This window comes from Mirounga leonina, unplaced genomic scaffold (genome assembly GCF_011800145.1).
Source record: "Mirounga leonina isolate KUSES-001 unplaced genomic scaffold, KU_Mleo_1.0 Mir_95, whole genome shotgun sequence".
NCBI lineage: Eukaryota > Metazoa > Chordata > Mammalia > Carnivora > Phocidae > Mirounga > Mirounga leonina.
In genome coordinates this window covers 861722-879956 of record NW_023270865.1, presented here as the reverse complement: position 1 = coordinate 879956, position 18235 = coordinate 861722, and the positions used below count along the sequence as shown (strand labels likewise).

The following is an 18235-nucleotide window of genomic DNA, read 5'->3' as shown; positions in this document are numbered from 1 at the left end:
AGGGCAGGTGAGTCCAGATGCCCCCAGGCAGGCTCAGGGCAGGTGAGCCCAGATGCCCCCAGGCAGGCTCAGGGCAGGTGAGCCCAGATGCCCCAGGTAGGCTCAGGGCAGGTGAGCCCAGATGCCCCAGGTAGGCTCAGGGCAGGTGAGCCCAGAGCCCCCAGGTAGGCTCAGGGCAGGTGAGCTCTTAGGGGACTGGCTTTTTCTTCTAACACACCAAGAGCTTCCTGTCATCTGGTTCTAATGTTCTCGAAGAGTGTGCATGTAAACCTTAACTGTGGCTAATGTGGAGGACCGGGGGGGGGGGGGGGGCCTGGGGGGGTGGAGGTTCAGGATTGGGAAGACTTGACTTTCCCTACTGCATGCTCACACGTCCTGGAACACAGGTGTTTACTGTCTACACACAGGTGTTGTGTGTGTGTTTGCACGCACACACACAAGTATAGACACACACATTTGTGTTTTACATTTTTTTAACTTATTAGTACTGAGTAAAGCACTCTCAGTCTTATCTCGCATTTTAGAAAATCAGGATTTGTCCCTGAAAGCGGCCACTCACGCGCCCGGCTGCAGGAGGAGGGAGCTTGCCCTGCTCCCGTCCCCGCGGGCATCCGAGCCCCAGATGCTGGAGGAGGTCCAAGGAGGTGCCCCGGGCTCCTTCTGCTCCTGGGAATCTGAGCGCAGCTCCCACGAATCATGTTTCACAAAGCCTCGCCCCTGCGCCGCCCGAACAGAGACCAGAGCCTGCCGACCACTTTGCTCCTGCCCCTTCCTGCCCCTTCCTGCCCCTTCCTGCCCCTGGGGCCTTCAGCCGGCACAGCCAGGACACAGTGCCGCAGTCCCCGGAGTGGCGGGGCTGAGCTCGCCCCTTGCCCAGTCCTCACGCGTTTGCTCTGATGTGTCACGCTGACCTTAACCTTTCCCGAGCTGGGGTTTCTCACATTTCTAGTGTTCTGTAAGCCTTGAGTGAGGCTGTTCTTGTGAAAATGAGCCCAGAGGAAAGTGTGTGTCTGTATGTGATCGCATGTCGACCTTCTCAAGCCCGGCCACCAAGCAGCCCTGCGAGCCACGTCTTGCGGTATCATAACTAATCGGCAAATTCCCGGTTTTGCTCCACGTTCCAGCCTCGCGAGCTGAGGTGTTGCCAAGCATGTTAAATGCCGTCCCTAAACGCACCCGGCCGCAGCTCCCAGCGTCTCTCTCCGATGTGCCACGCAGCTGCCGCGGACTGCCCTGCACAGAGCCCCTGGCTCCGTCCCCGCTCATGTGTGGGACCTGCTGCAGATGCTGGAGACTGTGGCCTCTTTACCCCCAGAAGTCGCATTTCCATCTGAGGGCCAGAGGACTGATTTCTCTAAAATGCTCCTTGCCACGTGAAATCTTTTCTTAAAATGTCTTTCACGATTTTGATATTCCAAGCCCCTAGGATGGGGACACAGAGCTGGCTTGCACAGGGTCCCTGAGGTCTGGGTGGTGGGGACCGGTGTGCTTGCCCAGCATGTGCCCACCCAGCGGGGTCTCTGCTCCATGCCCGGCACCCCCAGAAGTGAGCCTGGGGTCCCTGCGGCCAGGGGTCCAAGGCCGAGGGGCTGGTTTGGACCAGGCCCTGAATGGTCCTGCGTGCAGGGCCAACAGCTGAGCAGAAACCCCTCCCTGTAGCCATGGGTCTTTTCACTGGTAGGAAGGAATCGTCAGTCACTTCTGTGCCACGGGACTCATTAGCTCCATATCCTAGAGGGGGCTCCCGGGCCACTGCAGCTCAGGACGACCCAAGCCCGGAGCCCTCCTCCTCCCTCACCCCGAGCACTCTGAACCACTTTCGTCTCCTGCCCCCACCTAGGTGCACCGGGCAGCAGCCGCCACCCCACACCCTCCCATTCCACCCCAGTTGCACTCCTGTTTTGTGCTGGGGAGCACTTGGACCAGTCTGCTCCGCACATCCCTGGCATACTTGGAGGAGTGACCACCCTGGCCAGGGGCTGACTACTCAGGCTCCTACCACAGGCTTGGTGTCAGGCCCGTTCTCACCCCACAGATGTTACTGGTGGACCAAGAGCTTCCCTGTGGGGTCAGAGCCAGGATGCCCTGGGGAGCTCCCCACGGCTGGGGTCAGAACCAGGGTGCCCTGGGGAGCTCCCCACGGCTGGGGGTAAGAGCCAGGATTCCCTGGGAGCTCCCCGCGGCTGGGGGTCAGAGCCAGGATGCCCTGGGGAGTTCCCCGTGGCTGGGGTCAGAACCAGGATGCCCTGAGGAGCTCCCCATGGCTGGAAGGACAGAGCCAGGATGCTCTGGGGAGCTCCCCGCAGCTGGGGGTCAGAGCCAGGATGCCCTGGGGAGCTCCCCGCGCTGGAGGGATACTTACAGCTGGGGGCTAGAGACAGGATGTGGTTAGGGGGCTCCCTACTGTTGGGGGGCAGGGCCTGGATGTTCCCTAGGAGCTTCCTGCAGATGGGGGCCTGGAGCCAGCATTTGGGTGAAGCCAGCAGTTGGGGGTGAGGTTGAGCCAGGATGTCCTGGGGGTGCTCTTTTGGAGAGCAGAGTGGGCAGGAGGTGCCCAGGTGGGAGCGCCTGCAGCTGGTCAGGACACCGCAGGACTGCTCCCGGAGGGGCCCCCCTTAGGGAGGGACTCAAGATGCTGTTATCCTGGGCCCCACAGGCACTCTGCCGGGATTTGCTGAACAAATGGAAGCAGCTGGGAATGCCACAGCGCTTGAATTTCAAGATTCTTTTATTCAGACTATGCCAAAGGCCCTGGAGATAAGGGATTTCCTAGGGCCACCCAGCCCGTGTGTCTGTCAGCGTGAGTGGGTCTCTGGGGGGCGGGGTCTGTCCTGGGAGGGGGGCAGTTCTTGGTGGGGTTCTCTCAGTCTCCTCAATCCCTGCCCCAAGGGCCAACCCCGGGGGCTCCACCAGGCACCTCTGCACCCCCCCCACATTCCCTGCCCCTGCTGACTGAAGCACCAGCGAGGGTAAACAGCTGCCCGCTAACCCTGCACCCTACTGTGTGCGGGGACCACCCCAAACTGAGAGGGTTGAAACGGACAGTGTGCAGTTAGGAGGAGGGAGCGCCTCACTTTCTCAGACCGTGAGCCCGAGCAGGGACCTGCTCTATCCTGGACCACAGCCAGGGTCTCCTAGCAGCCCAGAGATGCACTGACTGTTAGTAAACAGATGAGCTCACAGCCCCCTGGAGCTCACCTGAGCGCGGGAATTCGGGTGGTCTCCACCGGGGCCGTTCTGAGCCTGTGTGTGGCTTCTGGGCATCATCTGCTCAGTGGACCAGGACAGGTCCTTCTCTGTACATGGTCTGTGCACCTCTCCCTCCCCGCTCCCTCTCCCTCCATGTTTCCCATCCCCTCGGGTGGGGGTGTTCTCAAGAAAAAGCCAGTGCCCCCTGGGATGGCCCTCCTGTCCCAGCCTCTCTGCAGGTTGCCTGTGGTGTGGGCCCTGCGCCTGCCCCCCTAGAGCTGCCCGTCCAGCCCTGCTCAGAGCCTGAGCCTCTCTGCCCATCTGTGGGACTCTGCGGTTCCTGGTCTCTGCGGGTGGGAGGTCTGTGCCTGGAAAGCTCCCTTTCTGAGCAGCTGTGCTTCCTGGGTGTCCAGGGCCCCCAGGTGAGACGCCTGTGGGAACGGGTCAGGTGCCTACAGCCTCTAAGTAGGGATTTGGAGTCCGTTCCTGCGTTGGATCTGAGCCTCGTCCCTGGGGTGGGGCAGCCGGCCCAGAACTCTTGCTCTTGGCCGCGTTTCTGCTTCTGTCCCATCCGTTCTCCTCAGCACCTGCCGAGAGAGGGGGCCCTGCTGGGTGCTAAGCTCTCGGGGGTGAGTGGGCAGCCAGGGAAGGGCCTCTGGCCTGCAGTTTGGTTTATTGTGGGATTTCACATCTGGAGCTTGCAGGAGCGGCCGCTTGGAATCACAGAGACCACAGGGTCTCCAGCTGAAGGGTCCTGAAAACCCTGAGGAAATGTGATTGTATCGGGAGCGAGTGGGTAGGAGGGGACGAGGGGAGCCCAGAGGCCGGCTGGTGGCAGGGAAGGGCCCTGCTCCGGGCACTTCCTCATCTTCGCTTCAATCCCAGCAGCTGTTAGAGATCTTTCTCAATTCCCTGAAGGAAAGGTGCTCCCCCCGCCCCCCCGCAGCTCTGCCCCCAGGCCGGCCGGCGGCTGCGTCTGTTGCCCTGCCCATGGGGCTCTGGGCCAGGCCGGCTGCAGGCCCCAGTTGGTCATTGGGAGCGGCGCTGGCTCTGGCCTGTGGTCAGCACTTGGCACGTGCTCGCTGACCTAGTGAGCTTGTTCGCTGCCGCCGCTTGCACACAGCCCTGGGTGTGAGCCCCGAGCTGCTGACCACAGTGCAGGTAGCCTGAACCCTCGTGTGGCAAGGGGACAGGGCCTTGGGGACGCCCAGACTGGCGGGGGGCGGAGCAGGAATCTGCGTTTGTAGTATTAGGGGCACCGGGGCTCTGGGTGCTCTGGTGGAGCAGGGTCTTTAGCGGAGGGCTCATCGCGCTCCCCCCACGCCAGCCGGGACTCCGAGGGCTGAGCTTCTGCCGGGGGGCCAGGGCAGCCGCGGCAGAGGCCGTGGTGACAGTGATGGGTGCAGCTGGGACTTGGGAGTTCTCCTCTCGGCCCCCAAGCCCGTCCGCCCCTCACCTACTCGCCTGTGCCGCAGGGACGCAGTGCTCAGCAGGCCGGGGGCTTTCCTGAACCTGTCCTGCACCTGGCCCACCGCACCCACCGGCTGCCTCGCACCCCTGTCCCTCCCCTGCCTTGGGGCCCAGCCTCGCCGGTCAGTGTCTTGCTGGTGGTCCTCCCTGGAGACCCTGAAGCTGTCTACGTGGCAGGTATCTCCTGACGTCCCCAAGGGTGCACCTCCCTGGCCCTCATGCAGAGGATCCTTAGCTTGTCTGCTGATGCCCTTAAGCGTGGACCAAGTGCCCTGCCCAGCCCCCTCCGGCCCCCCGCCCCGAGGTCTCTGCTCCTTTTGCCTGGGGGCCCTGAGCTGCCCTCCGCGCTGACCACTGACCGTGTGGTTGTGACCCTGTGACTGTGGGCCCTGGTGCTCCTATGCTGGGGGCCTGCAGGCATGACCCCAGGAAACCCTTGGTGCTGGGGGACAGAGCTGGCCTTGGGCCCGAGCCCGTGGAAGGCTCCGACCTCCACCCCTGGGCCCTCGGACTCTGGCCAAGGGGTAGGCGAGGAAGGACTGTGTGGTGTCGGTGGGGTTCCTGGTGCGTCTCTCTTGGTGATAAGGGTGCGTGTGTAGGGTCTCCTGATTCCGGGGCAGTTCTGATCCCATAAGGAGCTGCGTAGCTGTTGCTTCCTGTGTGGACCACGCCGTCAGCTGTGGACAGGGTGGTAGGGGCGCTGGCTGAGGAACACGGCTGTGCTCAGGCCGCGCGGCAAATCCGAACGTTCAGAGTGAGTTTCTGAGAGACACTCTCCTTCTGCACCAGACGCCAGGCTGGCCGCATGTGCCCAGATGGGATTTGAAAGCTCCTGATCACAGAGACCGCGTGCTGGGGAAGTCAGGGCTGCTTGCAGGTTCAAAGAAAAAATAGCTGTTTTAGCAATGCTCTATTTAATTTTAGATTTGAGTGGGAGAGCTTAGAAGAAATAGCTTGTGCATAGCAGTGACTGTGGTCCTGGCAAGAGAGGGTCCTCAGTCATACAGGTGGACACACGACGTCAGAGTGTGGGGCAGCTGAAGACCAGGGGCAGGAAGACCAACGTTCACACGTTAGCGAGAAAAAGATGAGGAGTCGGATGTGAAGTGGACGCAGGATTAAATAGGATGACCGATCACGCAGAAGGGCGGCTGCTCCAGAAACGGGATGCCCAGTGAAGACGGACCTGACCCGCACACGGGGCCTCGCTCCCGGCAGCCGTCACCACCTGCCCGCGCTGTCCACACCTCGGATTTCTAGCCTCGCTCCGTTTCATCTCTTCGTGGGCAGCCGTGTGGAACGAGATGGCAGAGCCTGTAGCCACCGATGAGAAAGGGGCTCTTTCCTCTTTGCTTCCGAAATAGGAAGCTATTCCGTGTCCCAGACAAACCTGTGCGGTTCGCGTCCCAGCATATCCTGTGTTTAGGAAAGGTGTTTTGCGGATTGGGGTGGGGGGAGCCGTGGGATAGGTTTTCTAAGGCTGGCTTGCGGGGTTTGCACCGCCAAGTGTTGGGTCCAGAGCTGATGCTCTTGGAGCTCCGTCCCAGGCTCCACGGCCGGGAGTTTGTGCGGGAAAGTGCTGATTGTGCCAGCCCACTGGTGGCACTCTGACCGCTGCCGAGCTGTTTCCAGGCTCTTTAGAAAGAAGACAAGTCGTGTGTCTGTTCTGTCATCATGTCCTCAGAGCGTGGCCCCAGGAGGCAGGAACCCGCGCCCCGAGGCTCTGCGGAGCTGCTCCCCGCCCGAGCCAGGCCGAGTGAGGGGCATCGGGCTGTGGCTTCGCAGTTTCAGAATATTCTGTCTGTTCTAAGTCAGGATTTTGAAAAACAACTTGCTTTAGATTTTTTAAATATGTAACAGCCAGAGAGAAAGATGGATTCTGCAGGTATGGTTTCCCTCTGTGTATCTCATGTGGCCGTCTTTCCGCAGAACCCATGAGGCTCGTCCCACATCTCCTCACGGGGAGAGCCTGGGGGACCCAGACTGACCTTCCTGGGGTCCGTTTGAGCCCCAGTGCGGCTTGTTTCAGAAGATGAGCCCGTCCTGCCCCCACAGACCTGGACCCCAGCTGAGCTGCTGGGCTGCCCACCTGCAATTTGCTCTGCCACGGGGCGCACACATTGGGTGGCTTAACTGATCGGGGGTAATGGATTCTCTGTCGTATTACCCCTGGAACCACAGCCCTGCGGGGGCTTTGGTTCTCAGGCATTCCTTCAGCTGTGCGCAGTGGGTCCACTCCACCTGCTGTGGGCGTCGGGGCTGGGAGCGCTGCTGGGTGCCCAGGAGTCTGCAGCTTCCCCTCCTCGGCCCTGGGAGCCCGTCCTCCTGGGTGTGGGAGGACCCACAGGTCGGGATACCGTTTGCCCTGCCCACTTTGAGTCTGAGCACCCTCAGGGCCAGCTCAGGGTGCCTGTGGTCCTGCCAGGGCCCCCATGTTCACAGTGTGTGGAGCAGCCCCACTGATCGCTCCATTCCCCCGCCCCCCAGGACCCACACCCGCTAGTGATTGTCCACCTTCCGGGCACTCACTCAGGCCACCGGCCGGCCTGGAAAATGCTGCCTTTCAAATGCTGTAATCGACGTGATGTGAAGATAGGAGTTCTGTTTTGTGTCTCCCGTCTCTGAGTGGTGGTCACCTCCGGATCTGTCCTCGTGCCCCAAGGACCTTGAAGCTCCTCCCTCTGGCTGCTAACATCTGTCACAGGCGACCTTGGGCTCACTGTCCCCTGGTGGCGCCCCTGGGTGACACCCAGCCCTGCGGCTACCAGCAGCACCCACGCCAGCCGCTCCACGGGGAGTTGGACCGGGTCTGCCGGCTGGCCAGAACCACACACACGGGCCGCACCCGAGGCGTCCCCTGCAGTGCAGACGGTCCAGCACCACTGACACACGGCCTTGTGGGGGAGGACTGGCCCTGAGGCCCCCAGAACCTCAGGAGCACCCGGCCTCTGCCAGGACCAGGCGCTCAGTACGCAGCCTCCCCATGGCGACGCTGCAGAGCTCTGACTGCGGAGCACGTAGGGGCCGGGCCTCCGGCGGTCCACCTCGGCTCCCGATCCTCCATGTCCTCCAGCAGTCCCCGGGAGTGGTTCGCGGGGACTGAGGGCGGACGGAGCGCTGCCCGCGTGTGAGCGGAGTTTTTGGATGCTGGCCTGGGCTTGGGCTGCGCAGCCCGGCCAGCCGGCCACGGCCAGCCGGCACCCCTCTGTGCCCGCGATCCCGTTTTCTCTGACCCCGTGGGGAATGCATTTCTCTTCAGCGTGGTTGTCAGTGTTTCCCTCTCCTTCGGAACGGCAGTAATTATTCTTTTCCACGATGAAAGCACACCGGCTTCGGAACCGCCCCCACCACCGAGCCGAGTGCCGTGAGGCCAGCTCCCGCCGCGCGGCCCGGTGCTCGCCGTGTGCTGTGACTCAGCCCCTGTCCCATCAGAGCGGTCACACCGACCCCGTCGCGCTCCCCTTGTGCATCTCCGGCCTGTAGATGCTGTGTCAGCATCTCCCACAGCTGGCTGGGGGCCCTCGGATGGCACCACGCCCGTGTGCGCTCCGGGATGCACGGCATCTGGTGCATGGCCGGCCCGTCCACTTCCGGCAAGGACATGTGTCACCGTGGTGACCCACCGGGCACGGGGACAGCGCGGGTGGAGACACTGGGGGCCCGTGTGTGCTCCCGGGGTCTTTGTCTTTTAAATAGCTGGTCGGCGGTTGCGTGTTGGTTGTGAAACACAAGGCACTTGCACAGCTCGCATGAAGACGACGTCAGTGGCCTTGGCAGAGAGGAGGGAGTGACCGCCAGGTGCGTCTGAACTGGGCATTGTGACCAGAGGTGCCCTCGGTAGAGAGTTCCAGACGGTACGTTAAGTGAATTCACTGTGAATTGGAGAATGTTTTACCCTAGATCTGGAATGGTCTTCCCTGCGTCTTATCACGGGAGATTGGAGACACGCATCCGCTCGGGCACGATGACACCAGAGGCGGGCAGCTTTAGCAACAGGCGTTTCTGCCTCCCGGACCTGGAGGCTGGAAGTCTGGCCTCCAGGTTCCCCCTCAGGCCTCCGTCCTTGGCGTGTAGACACCGTGTCTCCAGGAGCCGTCACACAGGCCTCCCTCTGCGTGTGCCTGTAGCCTAATCTTTTCTTAGAAGGACACCTGTCATATGGAATTAGGGTCCACTCTAGTGACTTTTACCTTAATCACCTGTTAAAGGCCCTGTCTTCAGATACAGCCGCATTCTGAGGTCCTGGGGAGGGGGGCACACAGTTCAGCCCCTGACACCAAAGCAGAGAAGATGTCATGAGCCCCGTGCCCACCGTCCCCGCCTCGGCAGTCTCCAGCTTACGGCCGCTCTGGCCGCATGGACACCCACTCTCCTCCCACCCACGGTGATTGGGAAGCGAAGCCCAGACTTCACCATTTCAGCCGCGAATGCTCTGGGCTGTATCTGCACCCAAGGAGGAGGACTGCCGACCCCACACAAGCCAGGGTGAGCAGCACAGCCCGCGTCCCCGCACGGGCGCTGAGCCGAGCGCAGGCATCAGCCCCGCCAGCCCCACGGCCTCACACACGCGCTCACCTGCATGGCCCCTTCCAGTGTGTTTGGGGCATTTGCCCTGGAGAGTTTCCTGGTCTGCCGATTGCCTCCCCTCATCTTCCATGTTTTCTGGAAAGTGGTCCTTGATCCAGAACTGAAGAGATGCCATTTCTGTTGGGTTGTGCTGTGGGCCCTCCACATACGGCCCGTGTGTGCGTGCCCGTCCCCGTGTGCGCAGGCCCGTCCCTCAGCCAGTGTGCGTGAGCTGTGAGGTCCTGGGGAGCCTGTGGGGAACACTCCCAGATCCCCCCTGTGGCTGCCCTGAGGGACAATCTCATGGGACAGACCGTGTGGGCCAGCGTCACACTCCTGCGTCCCTCCAAAGGCGACTAGCGAGGTGGGGTGTGTGCAGACGTGCGTGTGTGCCCGGGGTGATGGATGCAGGGTGCAAGCACACGTGAAGTTCCTGTCAGTGCATTGATCTTATCATTCTGCCCCTTATCCAGAGTCCAGGGGCTTTGGCCGCCTTCCTGATTTCAGCTGTACCCCACTATTCCGGTTCATCTTTCCCGTTTTCTGCCCCGGCCTGGAACTGGCTTTGCCCAGGAGTCCTGGCTCCTTCAGGCAGGGAATGGCGTTCAGAGCCCACAGGCAGCCGTACGTTCCCCCTGCACCTCGGTGGGTCCCCACTGGGGTCTGCTCACCGGGGACTCCTGATGGAGCGTGCCAGGTTAGAATGGCTGCTCCATGACAGAGGAACCGTGAGCTTGCGTGTCCGCGTCTGTTCACGGTAATCCACTTCCCGATGGACAGTGTATCGTAGCCAGCCTCCAAGGCGCATAACCTCGCTCAGCTGGGGAGTCTGAATGTAGGTTCTCCTAGAACTGGGTTGCAAACCCTCAGCTCGCAGGAGGGGTGAGCACACGGTTTACTTGACCTGATGCTTCTGACTGGGCTGCTGAGGGGCAGTGGGAGCTTCGTGGAGGGGGCGCAGACGCAGGTCCCGCGTTGCCTGCTCGGTCTGCAGCATTCTCCCCCAATGCTGCTGCTTCGTCCTCCTCTGCCCCCACCCAGGGCCGTCACCCGGGAGCGAGGCCAGCACTCTGTCCCCGAGGCCCCTGCCCTCCCGCCCACGCCTGCCCCCTCCCGCGCCGCTGTCCGTCCATCCCTGCCTGCATAGGTAGCATCTGCTGACCCACCTCCCGGCTCTGAGAGGGGCTTCTGTGGGAGTGGATCCTGGGGACTGTCCCCGGCCGGGGGTCTGAGTCAGTGTCCGGCACAGAACTGGCTCTTATTTGGGTTGTGGGAAATGGAGCCCTGCCCTCTCCCCAGGGCAGCTCCTGCCTCCCTGCACGTTCCCCCCGGCGCCTGTGATCCTAGGGCTCTGTAACTCCGCGGGCTTGCCCTCCAGGCCGGCCAAGGAACAGAGGTGCCCGTGGTGCCTTGGGGAGGGAAGCACCGAGTCCAGCCTTGCCGCTAATTACAGTGCCTTGTGGGTGCTCAGCCGAGCTGTCTGGAGACAGCACGACCGCTCCCTTTCATCTGCCCCGTGCCCTTTGTTTTCTGGTCCAGCAGGACTTTCTACCAATGTCTTTTCGGTGATGGTGGCCTTCCTGCAGCCCCAGCACACTTGAGAACGTCCACGTGGCTGACGCGGCTGTGCTGGCTGCCGTGCTGTGGCTGGAAACACTGAGTGTGCTCGGGCAGGCTGAGGCCCTGGGCCGGTTTGCACAGGGCGTGGTGGACAGCGAGGATGCTGGGAGGCCAGTGGCCACGCCTGGGTGGACACGGGCCACAGAGCCTGTGAAGACAAGTGGGCCAGGAGGTGCAGGAGAACAGGAGGGTCCAACCAGGGGGCAGCCTAGAGCTCAGGACAAGTGGTCAGAGCCCACAGAAGGTTCTGGAAGGGGCTGCATGACGCCCTCCAAGTCCTGCCCCTCCTGGGGACAGTTTCCCCTCCTCCGGGGCAGGGCTGAGCCCAGTGGAAACACGCAGGCCCTCTGGTTGGGCCAGGTGAAGGCCGAGTCCCCCCTGCACCCTCTGGGCTCCTGAGGGGGCCTGCCTTCCCCAGGCAGTTCACACAGCACTGCATAATCTGCTAGGAGAACCGCTTTCTGCCCCGTCTTTCAGGCCAAGCCTCAGCGACTCACTGTGGGTCTGTGACTCTCAGACCACATCACGTGTCCACCTGCCCACTCATCTGCCCACTCATCGCTGTGTGTTCTCAGCGTGACTGTTGAGAAAGAGGGTACTTCTGAAAACAACACTGGGACATTTGCCTCAAGAAATTAAAAGGGACATTAGAGTCGAGTCAGAGAGAGCCTGTAGGAGCTAAAATTAATATGACCGACTGGTCACAGTAGAGACAGTAAATACATCCAAAACTGGCTCAACAAACAGATTAATAAACTAGAAGAATATCTGTCAACGTAGGCCGAGAAGTTTTAGAGGCCCAAATAACAGTAAGTACACAATGGGTCGGGGCCGGGTTGTCGTAAACACACGGGAGAATGTGGGCAGCTTCATTCGATTATCTTGAAAACACACGATGGGGAAGTGATCGGGGGAGAAAAAAAGTCTGGGGACTTTCAGAGAGGATTTACCTGACAAAACCCCTAAAATAAATTCAAGCAAAAGTAGAAAATCTAGATAAACAGAAAAAAAAAAAAAAAAAAAGGGAAAAACCCAGCAGTGAGATATATATAACTTGGTAGAAATTCCCCTGAAGAGCTGGCTCACTGGTGTGTGGACGTGACTGCAGGGCCCGCCCAGCGGGAAGTTGTGTGTCAGCTTGCCCCTGACTTGCCCCCGGATGCATGCTAGCAAGCAAACTCAGCAGCTCTGGAGAAGAAAGAAGCCCCAGCGGGTAGCCAGCCAGCACTGTGACCGAGGTTTTCGCATTGGAAACGCTGTGGGTGCGACGTGTCGAGTACGTGGGCTGAGTGAGCTTGAGCACTGTAATCTCCCCACTAGATGCAGGAAGGACAACGGGTGAAATTCAGCACATTCATGACCTGAAGCAAACGCAACTTTCAAAAAACCAGGGGTGGGAAGGCACGTTCTCATCAGGGAAGAACATTTGCTACAACTTAGAGTAAGCACCCACTTGAAAGGAAACATTGTCACCAACGTCACCCACAAGATGCAGATCTGCTGACTCTCCTGCTCAGCCTGGAGGCGGTGCCCCAGACGGGGAGGAGGTCCGCACAGGCCCAGGCCACTCCAGCTTGCCGTCACCTGCCGGTCATGTGGTGATGCAGGACCACACGGTGCCGCGGGCAGGTGCAGGCCACGTGGGACAGTTGGGACTCAAGATGAGCTGGAGCATCAGATGAACGCTGGATTTTCAAGACGTTATGGAAAAGTGTGAAATATCTCATTCATAATTTTTGTATTGAATCCGTGGTGAAATGATAGTATGTCAGATATGTGATTTTATTACATTAATTTCATCCCCTTTTATGTTCTATATGTGGTCCCTAGACAGTTTAAAATTACATACGTGGCTTGCATTGTATGCCTATTGGGCAGTGCGGTCTTGATAGAGGACCCAGGAGAATCTACGGAGGGTCTGTGGGGCAAGTCCGCATGGCTCAGGTGCAGGTAACAGGGACCCAGCCAGGTGAGCGGCTGTGGGGCCCTTCGGCCTGGGTCAGCCAAGTGGCTGGAGACATCACTGTGCACCTTCTCTTGGCCTGTCTTTTCTATCCTCTCTGCACCAAAACCCTGCATTTCTGAAGTGTGTATTATTGCAAATAATTATAAATTGCATCTATTGATCATAAATCCCTTGCAAGTTTTAAGTTTTGTCATCCCTCCCCCCGCCCTGTTTTCTAATTGACCTCCTGAGATTAAGTTTGTCCCAAAGCGCGCCATTCCTGAGTGTGTACCCCAGGTGAGAGCCAGAACGTGGCTGTGTGCCTAGGAGTGCTTGCTTTTAGACCCAGCCAGCCGTCCACCGTGACTCTCCCTGACTTGGCCCCTCTGGCGAACGTGTCCGTCCTTGCCCCCACCCTGTGTTTGCAGCTGTCCCCCTCACTGTAGGGCCTGCCCATCCCCACAGAGCCCCTCCCATGGCGTCTTCCCAACCAGACCCGTGGGGGCGTGTGAAGCCCCCCAGTGCTGCTTGTTTGAAGGCGGGCTGGCTGCGCCCTGTTCTCTGCTGGGCTCCTGCCCGTGACTTCCTGGGGCTGGAGAGTCATGTGGAGTCCCTGGTCTTCCTTGTGGCCACAGTCCATCTGGCCAGCTCCGTACCTGCTGGCCCCCTGCATGGCAAAGGCATCCTGTGTTGGGTTGGGACTCGGGAGGCTAAGAAGAGCAGGGCGCGTGTGCTGAGCCCACTAGAGAGGGGCTTGGGTGTGGGACTGCAGGGCTCCAGGGTCCGGGCGAGCTCTACGGTCCATTTGCCGTTGCCACACAGGGGACTCGAGGCTGGAGTGGGATGGGGCGCAGCAGCATGGTCAGAGACGCTTGGCAGGACATCCTGGCCACCTGCCCCACCATCATGTGAGGGCAGTGCCCTGGGCCCAGGGCAGGCACCGCGTTTCCATACGGATCCGGGCCCAGCTTCACATGCGGAGTCCAGAGGACCAGTTCTCCGGCGAATGGTTCTGGAATGACCTCACCTCTGTCTTTCCAGATCATCTTCATGACGCTGACACTCTTCCCCATCCGGCTGCTACTCATCGTTACCATGATGCTGCTCGCCTGGCCCTTCACGTTCTTCGCTACGCTGGGGTCCTCAGACAGGGAACCCGAACAGCCCCCGGCCACGTGGAGGAAGTAAGTCACTTGTATGCAGGTGCTCTGACGTGGGGTCCCAGTGCCCCTTCCTCCTTTCCGCAGCTTCTCCTGTCCAGGACACTGCCAGCCAGGCTTGGCCATGCTTGGGGACGGTCCAGCTGACCGGGGACTCCTCACGTGGCTGTGCACTCCTCACGGTGTTCACATTCTTAGACCATGTCAGAGTCAAGTGAACCATGGTCTTCCTCCCTGAAAGACCAGAGGCAGGCCAGGATCCGTTCCCACTCCAGCCCCAGTGCAGCGCCCGGCCCCGGGGTGCTAGGAAGTGGGTCCCGAGTCGGGGGGCGGGGAGGAAGTGGAGGGGGGAGGGGAGGGGAGGGGGAGGGAAGGAATGGAGGGGTGAGTGTAAGGGGGAGGGGGAGGGAGGGAGTGTAGGGGCTGGGCTCCCCCCCTCGCTCACCCCCCTGCGGATTCTCTTTTCCGAGTGCGGGACTCTGGGCTGTCCGTTTCCCGTACCAGCTCCGCGCGGCCCCGCTGGGCTTGTTGGGTGATATGGGCCTCAGCTGACGAGCAGCAACAGCGCTACTTCGGGGCGCCTCGTGTGCCCTAGCGTGTGCCCTAGCGTGTGTCTGAGTGGTGGCCCTCGCGGCAAGATACAGACATGTGAGGTTTCATGAGAGCTCTGGGTCTGCGTGCGTGGAGACTGCTCAGCACTGTGTTCACGTGTGCATATGCGTGTCCAAGCACTGTGTGTGTATGGATGTGCATATGCGCACGCAAGTGTATCTGCGTGTGTGACCGTGTGTGTAAGCGTGCGCATGTGTGTACACGTGTGAGTGTGAACATGTGTGTGCGTACGTGTGTATGTGCGTGTGGAGGTATGTGTGAGTGGATGCATATGTGTGCATACGTGCATGTGTGTGTGCATGAGCATGTGCATGCATACATACGGCATTGTGCGTGTACAATCACGTATGTGCATACATGTGCCCGTGGGGGGCATGTGTGTGTGTCTACATCTGCACATATATATGATGCATGCGTGTGGGGGTGTGTGCATGAATGTGTGTGCACACAGCCCTCGGGGTCTCCACGGAGCAGGATTTCAGGAACTCCATGCACAGCCCAGCTCTGGGTCTGGCGCTCCAGGGGAAACAGGACGGTCAACACTGAACTCCTTAAAGGAGAACATGGTGACAGAGTGCCTCATCTGGGGACTCGGGAGTTAGGGAGAAGTGGGTTTCGAACAACAGGTTTCAGAGTCCGCAGGCTTGTACCGAAGAATCCTCATGGGGTCAGGGGGGAGGCGCATCGTTCCAGGCTGTGCAGAGTTGTGTGGGTTTGAATAGATTGATGTTCCATCAGGGAGGATTTTTGCTGAATATGAGTTAGTGTTAGTGTCATTCAAACTTCTTAAAATAAAAGCCTTGGGTTTTCAATGAAAGGAGGAATGACACAATTTCCCAAAGACATTTACTCAAGGTTACTTTCAAACCACAAAGTAGTGTGAAAACCAGAGCACCTTCTTGCAAAACCTGACGGGCAGACCAAGGGTCCTCTGGGTTGCTGCCCTGTGGCCAGCTCACATGGTTAGAGGATGTCATACCTCCAGCCACTGTAACCACGTGCGACGGGCCGGGGGCCTAAATGACAGAAGGTTCCAGAAGCTGGGAGTCGGGAACCCGCATGCTGGCAGACCCGGTTCCTGGCCCGCAGACGGTGCCCCCTCGCTGTCCTCCCCTGGCGGAAAGCTCCTACCCTATCCCTCCTACCAGGATACCAGCCCCAGGCATCAGAGCTCCACCCTTACAACCGCAGTTAACCTTATCTCCCGTTACAGTCAGACTCACGTTTTGCCTGTTGCTACAGAATAATGAGCACTGAGCGTAGCCTTACAGTTCTGCCCCCTCATGGTCTCGCCGCCTTGCTGGAATTACGCTCTCTTCCCAGAGCCCCAGAGCCCCTGATCCCCCAAAAGTCACTCTTCTGCCGGATGCAATGCCTTCCTGCAAATCTTTTGGCCATGATCTATCTCCTGGGCCTGGTTTGGGGTTTTTCTTTCTTTTTTCTCATTTTTCCCTCTCAAGATTTCCTGGAGCGTAGGTTTTGTCTCAGAAAGAGGACAAACAGGAGAAACTCAGGTGCGTTTCGCGTCTGAATGTGTCTTCATTCTCCCCTCAATGTTGATGGGTAGCTGGTCCGGGCAGAGAACTATGGGTTCCAGATCTTACGGCCCCAGAGCCGCGAAGCTGCCGGCCCCTTCGGCGGTGACGCTCGGGGAGCCTACATATTCCTCTCTGTGAGTTTTGGACTCTTCTCTCTGTCCTCAGGAATTTGAGAAGTTCTCAAGGAAATTGTCGTTTTGTCTTAAATTCATTCTGCTCCTTGACGTGGTGCTGAAGATCTGTGTCTGTCTTCAGCCCTAAGAAACTGTTCCCTTCCTGTCCGGGGTGCTGTCCCTTTTCTCCGGCATGTTCCGGAGACTTCCTTCTCATCCTCCAGCTTCCCCGGGGAACTGGCTCTTTGAGCAGTGACATACTGGATTTCCGAGTGTGCGTTCTTGTTCTCTGTCCTGGATTCCATCACGACCTGAGGAGAGTGTGGACTCCCAGCCTCTCTCCTGACGCCAGCCACCACATCTCCTCGCGTCAGAGTCTCTTCTCTGCCCCGTGGCTGGTTCTGCTCGCGTCTCAGATTCTAGGGCGCCCTCCCCCGCCCCCGGGGGCGATGAACGGAGGATGCGGCAAAGGCTGGAGGTCGCTGCCCTTGTGCCTGTAGTTCTGTCTCCCGACTCACTGCTCCCGGGAATCGCTCTGTGGGCACCTCGGGCTTGTTGCTGGCTGCCTCTGCGGTGGGCAGGGGGCGTCGTGTGGGGCTTGCTCTGGGCCTGCATCTGCACCCATAGGCTGGCTCTGCCCAGTGCACGGTCTCACTGGGGCTGGAATTCCTCTGAGATCTTGAGAGAATCATTAGGTGTGGTGCATCCATCCTCCCCCCCGCATTTCTGTTTAGTGTCCTTTGGCCTTCGGACCTGAGGGCTGGTGGGTGTGTCTCTCACAGACACATCCGGAGGTCCCCACTTCCGAGCAGCTCCCTCTCCGCCTTCCTCAGAGTACGACTTCCTGGGCCTGGCTCTGGGTCCCCCTGCACAAAGCCTCATTTCTTCCTCGTGTACCAGTGGATATCTCTTGGCTTTTATTTCTGAACGTGTTCTTATGAAAAGTAGCGTGCGTGCAGACAAGCGTGTTCAAAACTATGCGGTTGGACAAATAGTGAAAAGTGCATACCTTTGTTCACACCCAGTGCTGGAGATGGGGCATCAAAGCCGGGCCCCAGCATCTCGGCATACAACCACACGCTGACCGTTCCCCATCCCAACGGGGGCCTTCTCGACGTGGCTCCACCAGGGGCTTGGTGCTCATCTGGGGATTGGCTACTGCTCGGCGCTGTGGGGCCTCACCTTCCAGGATGCTCTTGAGAGGGTTTTTAAGCCCCTTGGGGACCAGTCCAGTGAGGTTTCAGGCTCTTAGGTTTCTGTTGTGCAGTCTGACCATCTGCGTAACCCAGCAGCCCAGTGTGACGCGGCTCCTCACAGAGGTGACCCCTTCTCCTGGGCCCGTGGTCACTCACGTGCCGGGCCTTTTGCCTCCGTGCAGTTTCAGTGACGTGGGTCTTCATCTAGTTGCAGCTGGTCACAGGTGACACTGAGAGGGATGTGCAGATTTAAATGCCGAAATTCTCGTATGTTTCGGGCGCCTGGGTGGCTCAGTCATTGGGCATCTGCCTTCAGCTCAGGTCATGATCCCAGGGTCCTGAGATCGAGCCCCGCATCAGGCTCTCTGATCAGCAGGAAGCCTGCTTCTCCCTCTCCCACTCCTCCTGCTTGTGTTTCCTCTCTCGCTGTCTCTCTCTCTGTCAAATACATAAAATCTTTTTAAAAATAAATAAATAAATAAATAACGTTCTCATATGTTTAAAAAACAAATAGGAAGCAAATTAATCCAGGCTGATTGTTATTTTATTTTCCACATTTATCCATCTAGTTTCATCGAGAAGAGTCTTGCTTTAGTAACATGGCATCTGATTCTGGGACCTCAGAAGCCTGAGGGCAGGGGACGGGAGTGGCTCGCCACAGACCTCTGCCCCTGGTCTCAGCCCCAACGTCACTCCTGATTTTAAATGGCGTTTTAGATATCTTAGTGGTTTTTTTTTTCATTTATGCTAATAAATCACCTTCCAGCACTTAAGGTCCCAGTGGCTTTAACATCATCTGTGTCCTTGCTCTGCTTACTCTCTTCAG

At 59.2% G+C, this 18235-nt stretch overlaps 1 protein-coding gene across 1 annotated transcript in view; it reads left to right on the top strand.

Moving 5' to 3' along the window:
* Positions 1 to 11639: 11639 nt before the first annotated feature.
* The window catches only part of LPCAT1 (lysophosphatidylcholine acyltransferase 1), a 29496-nt gene continuing 22900 nt past the window's right edge, over positions 11640 to 18235 (top strand). Inside the window, exons 1-2 of the mRNA XM_034998746.1 lie at positions 11640 to 11654; positions 13832 to 13974. Of these exons, the coding sequence (XP_034854637.1) occupies positions 13841 to 13974 (134 nt within the window). The 5' untranslated portion in view covers positions 11640 to 11654; positions 13832 to 13840. The remainder of the gene's footprint in view (positions 11655 to 13831; positions 13975 to 18235) is intronic.